Below are 7,500 nucleotides of genomic sequence, written 5' to 3'. Positions count from 1 at the left end.
ACACTGACCCGACCGATTGGTTCGTTCATTCGTTCAGTTATTCAGAAGGTAAAGAAAAAAGAGGAGATATTAATAAAAAAATAAAATAAAACAAAAAATAAAAGAAGAAGAGATTTTTCTACCAGCCAATGAAAAGGAAAGATGAAATTTCATTAAAAAAAAAAAAAATTAAAAATTAAAAAAATTATCGGAATTTGTCTCTGTCAGATTCATTTTTAAAGTATATTAGATAATCATGTATTATTGTTCTTTATATTCTTGGCTTTTTCTTTTTTTTTTGTTCTTCTTCTTCTTCTTCTTCTTCTTCTTCTTCGTTTTTTTTTTTTTTTTTTTTTTTTTTTTTTTTATTATTATTATTCTTCGTAATCCTATTATTTTCTTTACTACGAGATGGTCAAAGAACTTGGGGAGAACGTTTTACGAAAGTTTCAAAACTCTGTTGCGTTATCGTTGTTCTTAGCTGTGTAGAATACAAGACTACTATCTAATTCAAGAAGGCAAAGCATATAAGTAGCTCGTTTAAATACAATGGAAATTTACCGTAAACCCAAAGGAAAAAACGAGATCGCTGATCCACAATTGATTTAAAGAAGAAATTCTATGTATGCTTGACGTTCACGTCAAGATACTAATAGATCTTCAAACAGCCGACTGTTTTCGAATTAACGAAGTAATTCTTTTTCCTTCCTTTTTCTTTGTTCTTCTTTTTTTACTTTTTTCTCTTTCTCTTTTTTTCTATTTTTTTTTTCTTTTCTTTTTTTTTTTTTTTCTCTGGTGCGTATATTGGCGACATGTGTTCATGATTGGCAGAAGCTCGACAAAAGCATTACATAGTTTGCGGATACCAACTTTTTTAATTTCTTTTCTTTTTAATTTTTTGTTGTTTTTTTCTTTTTTTTTTTCTTTTGGTTTTTTTTTTTGTTTCTTTCATCCTTAGTCTCTTGGTAATAATATTAATGGAAAGATGATATCATTGTGGGATGAAATTAATTTCGTTAATATCTCTAAGGAAAATTTAGCGATTCTTTTCTTTTTGTTTGTTTTTCTTTTTTTTTTTTTTTTTTTTTTACTTTTCACGTATTAATATATAAATTAAGAAACGAAAAGAAAAGAAAAAAGTCATGGTCATTGCTTAGTTAAACATACGGAATTTATACTCGCAACGTTAAGAAAAACTTAAGAGAAACTTTCAGTAAAAGTTAGTAATTTTTATTATAAATAGTTTCATCTCTACCAGCGATCATATATATATATATATATATATATATATATATATATATATCCTCGGGGAAAGAAAACTTATACCATTTAACATTATAAAATACGTAGGCTAAAATACAAAGAGGTCAGAGCGTTCGTTTATTAAAAGCTTTGTTGTTTTAAAAGTTCATTACTTATCTCGATACTATCGAGGTTTATATGTGTATGCGTGCTTGTTCCTATGTGTATGTATGTATATATATATATATATGTGTGTGTGTGTGTGTGTGTTTACATACTACATACATTTAGTTGAATGAACGAGTAGGTGGCTGGATGGGTGGGTTTGGTTACGTGCGGGCGTGAAGGAAAACGTTTAATAAAACTTACATTACACAAATTAGAAGAAAACGAAAGGAAAGATAAATATTAACTGTCTTTCGTATTAGTGTTACGTTTTAATAACCCCATGATAGAGATTAAAGCAAACGAGCTTGCAATTTCGATCGAAATCACTTTAAAATCGAAATTTTCTCTCTCTCTCTCTCTCTCTCTATATATATATATATATATATATAGAGAGAGAGAGAGAGAGAGAGAGAAAGAGATATATCATTAAAATGTTTTTCTTTTTTTTTCTTTTCTTTTCATTTTTTTTTTTCAAATCTATTGCTATGAGTACTTTCTCTATTCCTTTTTTGTTTTCTTTTTTTTTTTTTTTTCTTTTTATTTTTACTTTGAATTTTTTCTCTTCTTATCAACAATCACACACACACACGTTCCTTTCATATTGAACGGTAGAGCCAAGTTATTAATAATCACAGTATAATGATTAAGGCAAACAAGCATGCAATTTCGATCGAAATCACTTTAAGAAATGAAGTTTTACAATTTAAATGCATTTTCAATCTATATTTCTTTGATTATTTTTGTTTCTTCCGTTTTTTTTTTTTTTTCTTTTCTTTTCTTGTCTTCTTTTTTTTTTTCCTTTTATTATCGTATCCCCATACACGTTCTCGTTCATCAAAATCATACCGGAGCAACTACATTTTAATAATCACAACATAAATGAATAAAGCAAATGTACAATTTAAATAGAAGTCACTTTAAAATCGAAGTTATACCATCGAAATGTTTTTTCCGATCTACTGCTATGATTTTTTTCTTTCTTTCTTTCTTTCTTTCTTTTTTTTTTTTTATTCCTTTTCTTTCTTTTTTAATCGATAACCACATATACACATTCACGTTATTGAAATCATACTAGATATTTTAATAATCACAACACAATGAATAAATCAAATATACGATTTGAATAAAAGTCGTTTTAAGATCGAAGTTATGTCATCGAAATTGTTTTTCTTTTCTTTTTTTTCCGATCTACTTCCACCATGGTTGTATTTCTTTTTTTTTTTTTCTTTTCTTTCTTTTCTTTCTTTTTTTCTTTTTTTTTTTTTTTTTTTTTTTTTTTTTTTTTAAATCGATGACCACGCACGTTCTCGTTATTGAAAATCATACTAGAGTAATAATTTTAATAATCATAATACAATGAACAAAGCAAACGTGCAATTTGAATAGAAGTTACTTTCAAATCGAAATTGTACAATACGAAATTCTTTTTTTTTTTTTTTTTTTTTTTCCCGACCTACTACATACGAATATTTCTTTCCTTTTCATTTTCTTCTTCTCTCTCTCTCTCTCTCTCTCTTTTCTTTCCTTTTCTTTTTTCTTTTTTTTTTCTTTTCTTCTTCTTCTTCTTTAATCGACAACCACATACACTTTCTCGTACACAGAGAGAAATCCCTCTGATTGCTTATTCTCGGTGTAACACACGGTGCGCGACGAGACCGCATCGCTGACGGCAGCGCTTTTGCTCTTTCACACGCTCGTGACTCGTTCGTGGCATTTAATTACAAAAGAAGCTGCCTTGGGTGAACGAGAAGGATTCGAGGGAGAGGAGGTGGGGTGAGGGGGGGGGGGGTGTGGGTGGGGAAAAAAAGGTGAAGCGGTGCAAAACGGGGGAGGGGAATGGTCGACAGAAAGAGAGGGATGTGAGAGAGACATTTGGAAGATAGAGAAGAGAGTTTTCTCTGACTTGGCCCATTAGGAAATGAGATATTCCGTTCGTAACGAAACGCGACTACGAGAACGAGACATCGTGTAGCTTTGTATATATATATTTTTTTTTTCCTTCTTCTTCTTCTTCTTCTTCTTCTTCTTCTTCTTCTTCTTCTTCTTCCTCCTCTTCTTTTTTTCTTTTCGTTTTCATTTCTTTTTTCTGCTGTTGCTTCCTCTTCTCTATTATCTTTCTTCTTCTTCTTCTTCTTCTTCTTCTTCTTCTTCTTCCTCTTCTGCTGTTTCTTATTTTTTTTTCTTTCTTCCATTTTCCCCCCTCTTTCACGCGTTTATAATCTTTATCCTTGTTTCCGCTCATGCTTTCTCTTACTCGTAAGAATACATTTTCTTTATTCTCTCTTCTAGTAAAAGATATCGTCGCACGCTCGTTTTACTGCAAATTACTTGGAATTCCGATACGAACGGATGGATGATGAAAGTAGTATGAAAAATGACCGGGTATCTACTTTACTCTTTTCGTTTTTTTTTTTTTTTTTTTTTTTTTTTTCTTTTTTCTTTTTTTTTTCTCTCTCTTCTCTCGTTTTTATTTAACATCTGATCCTAATGTCACGCGAAACAATAATTGTATTCTCTTTTTGTGAAATACGAAATTATCAACGCGCCAGGGACATTTTAATGAGATCAATTATCGAATAAATGTCAATTACGAAATATATGTATCTGTGTGTATGTGTGTATGTGTGTGTGTGTGTGTGTATGTGTGTGTGTGTGTGTGTACATAAATTAAATTATCGATTAAATATTTCCTTGGGGAGAGGGGTGGGGTTGGGGCGGGGGGAGGGGGCGGCGGGGTTATAGGGAAATTATTAATACAACGTTGTAATAATTTTTCAACGAAATTCATCGACGTAAATTCCGTGTTGTCTTAAGCGTATAAATTTCTACTTCATTAACGCCATTTACCTAATCATCGTAACAACGGAGCGAATAATTTTTCACTATCATTATTCATCATCATCATGAGTCTTGTCATTATCCTCGTCCACGTTCTCGCTCTCTTAGTCGTTCTCTCATCATAATTTTCACAAAGTAAGCGTTCGTATTACTATTATACGTTATCGAACTTAATGAAATTACAAAAAATAAAAAAAAAAAAAAAGAAAAAAGAAAATTACGTTCCTATAATGTACAATAATACAACAATGTTACTTACATACGTGCCATTTACCGAAATGTTTTCTATAATGAGAAAAAGTATATTAGCAGTTAATTCCTTTTGGACATTGATTAATGATTATCCTTTTTTTTTTTTTGCGAGAGAATAAAATGATAACGTATTATTCTTTTGCCATTCCTATTTTCGATGAAAAATGAATGGAGCATACTTGAACGGGTTCGTATAACGTGATAAAGGATCTTCTACGATCCACGCTTTTATGTCACGTTTAGATAAAGAATTATTGTAATAATTCACTTTTACGAATTGCTTCAGTCAATTCACCTAGATATTCCAGTTTGTAGCGAGGTTTCAGATCAAGAAGATAAATCACATCGCTTTTGATCAAGAAGTTTACTCGGTTGAAAGCTTACAGGATGTTATCCTATTTCATTTTCTTTCTTTCTTTCTTTCTTTCTTTCTTTCTTTCCTTCCTTCGTCATCTTGTCACCTCTATCTATTTTTCCTCGATTTTTATTTTCTTTTTTTCCCTTGTCTCCTTCTTATTTTTTTTCTTCCTTCTCTTTTTCTTCTTTTTCTTCTTCTTCTTCTTCTTCTTCTTCTTCTTCTATTTTTTTTTCTCCCCCTCTTTCTTACCACCATTTTCCTTTCCATTCATTTATCTTCCCCACACTTATTTAATTTCAGTTAAGGCGACGTGTCTTCGCGAGCTTTCTTTTTTTTAAAGACCAAAGGAAAAAAAAAAAAAAAAGAAAAAAAAAGAAAAGAAGAAGAAGAAGAAGAAGAAGGGAAAAAAACTTTTAAACGAAAAGGATTATTGAATTTTACCTTGAAGTAATTACTCAATCTTTTGATTCATATTTAATAACTGAAAATGAATCGTGACGTGTAATTTTTATTTCAAGGAGTGAGTGAGGTACGGGGGCGAGGGGCGGGGGAGGGGGCTTTGGGGAAAAAAGAAAAAAAGAAAAAATTCATGGGAATTAAATTGCTCGTTGTCCCGTTTATTTTTTGCGTGGGCGCGCAAAAATTTCGATAGAATACGAAACGAAAATGTAAGAGAACGATAAACGTACGCTCCTCCTATCCTAATAATCGATCCGATCGGATATATATATATATATATATATTTATATATGTGTGTGTGTGTATATATACATATATATACGTACGTAGTATCTGACAGTGGAACGATGACAATTATTGTCCGACGGGTTCACCAACGATTTATCATAGCGAAGCAACGTGTCGAAGTACGAATGGAACGTCGTTAATCTCATGGACAATGCTAAGCTAGTGGTATCTCTCTCTCTCTCTCTCTCTCTCTCTCTCTCTCTGTATGTGGTCGATTTTCCACCATTTTATGTTTTCTAAATATCAAAGGAAAGTAAGGGAAGGACTGAAGGTAAAGGGAAAAAAATATTTTTCAAAGGAATAAATCGATGCCTGGATTGTTGCGATTGCTTTGACAAATTTCTATTTGAAGAAGAAGAAGAAGAAATAAATAAATAAGTTGAAATCATTAAAAAAAAAAAAAAAAAAAAAAAAAAAAAAAAGAAAGAGAAGAAAAGGAAAAAAGAAAAGAAAGAAAAGTAAGCTGATGAAAAAGAAAGAAAAAAATATAATAGCAGGACAAAGGACTCCCTTTCCCTCTCTCTCTCTCTCTCTCTCTCTCTCTCTCTCTCTCTGTCTCTCTGTCTCTCTCTCTCTGTCTCTCTGTCTCTCTCTTTCTCTTTCTTCGAGGAATACGATGGGGGTATTGATTTTGGAAGGAACGTGTGTTCCTCCTCGCTCGCTAGGAGGGTTTGTAGAGTCTCCGGTCTCTGCTGGTGGTAGGTTCGTAGGTCGAGGGGCTAAGTCGCGTTTCTTGCTCTTTTCACGGAACGGCATTTCTTGACGAGCGTTGGCGTTGGGCTATGGGGGAAGGATAGAGAAGCAGAGTTAGGGTGGAAAGAGAGAGCACCGCAATGCAGGCAAGGGCGTTGTCAGGGGCGACCCTAGCGACCGTGAGGCCTCATTCGCACCGAACCAAACGAACCAACCACGACTGACTGCGAATCGCAGTCGAAGAAATAATTGCCGACGAATGTGGTAACGCTAACGAAACTTTGCCACCCGTCCGTCCCATCTCTCCCTCTTTTAACCTTCCCACCCTCCCTCCCCGGCCCCTAACTCCCAGACAAAAGTCGATCTTCGATCTGGTGACTGTTCGTTTCGTTTCGGTCATTCATCGTTCCTTTTCTAAACGTTTCAACGATCTTTCATACGATTGTGAGAGGGAAAAGGAGGAGGAAGAGGAGAATGGCCAAATTTATTTCCACAAACCGAAATATCATTGTAACCGATTCCGAACTCTCTCTCTCTCTCTCTCTCTTCCTCTTTCTCACCCTCTGACGTTCGTCATCGTTCCATCGTCATCGTCAGGAATGGTAATTCAACGTTCCTCGACAAATCCCATTTAGATTTGTCAAAGCGTATTTATATCGACGTATTATAGACCCATCAACAAATATATATCGTCCAATAAAACTTGTCGACGGTTTATAAAGATCCGACGATATGTAAAAATAAACATTTTATTAACACCTGGTTGCATCTGTGGCTAAACGTTGCCAATTCGTTTCTCGATCATTTTACGACGCCAATTGTAACGTACCAATAATTATCTTATGCAAAACAAAATAAAAAATTAATATATATATGTATATATATATATATATATATAGCTTATAATGATTGATTTCAGATACGACGTAAGTTCCTTTCGTTCGACGTAATCAAATTCGTATTGTTTTTATTAATGAAAAAAAAAAAAAAAAGAAAAAAAAAAAGAAAAAAAAGAAAAAGAAAAAAAAGAAAAAGAAAAATGTTTCCTTTAAATAAACGATACAGAACACGTACGTGACTTATTCATTCTTACCAACGTTTGTCATACTATATAAAAAAAAATTTTCCATCGACGCATTTGTTACAGATCGATTTGAAGCCCCTTCGCGAAACAACGATACCACTGCCCGCCTCTAAGGTTACGGAAAAACGCAAAGCCGAGG

The 7,500-nt window shown here is 32.9% G+C and overlaps 1 protein-coding gene across 6 annotated transcripts in view; it reads left to right on the top strand.

Annotated features, from left to right (window-relative positions):
• Positions 1-7,500, top strand: part of LOC124953824 (RNA pseudouridylate synthase domain-containing protein 2-like) — an 80,716-nt gene that overhangs the window by 47,801 nt on the left and 25,415 nt on the right. For all 6 annotated transcript variants that reach the window (XM_047505782.1, XM_047505787.1, XM_047505786.1 and 3 more), the window contains one exon: positions 7,425-7,500. This exon is cut by the window's right edge and continues 29 nt beyond it. In XM_047505782.1, the coding sequence (XP_047361738.1) occupies positions 7,425-7,500 (76 nt within the window). The remainder of the gene's footprint in view (positions 1-7,424) is intronic.

Source organism: Vespa velutina, chromosome 13 (genome assembly GCF_912470025.1).
Source record: "Vespa velutina chromosome 13, iVesVel2.1, whole genome shotgun sequence".
Classification (NCBI taxonomy): Eukaryota; Metazoa; Arthropoda; class Insecta; order Hymenoptera; family Vespidae; genus Vespa; species Vespa velutina.
Note: the sequence above shows the minus strand (reverse complement) of the source record. Positions and strands in the feature narration are given on the sequence as shown.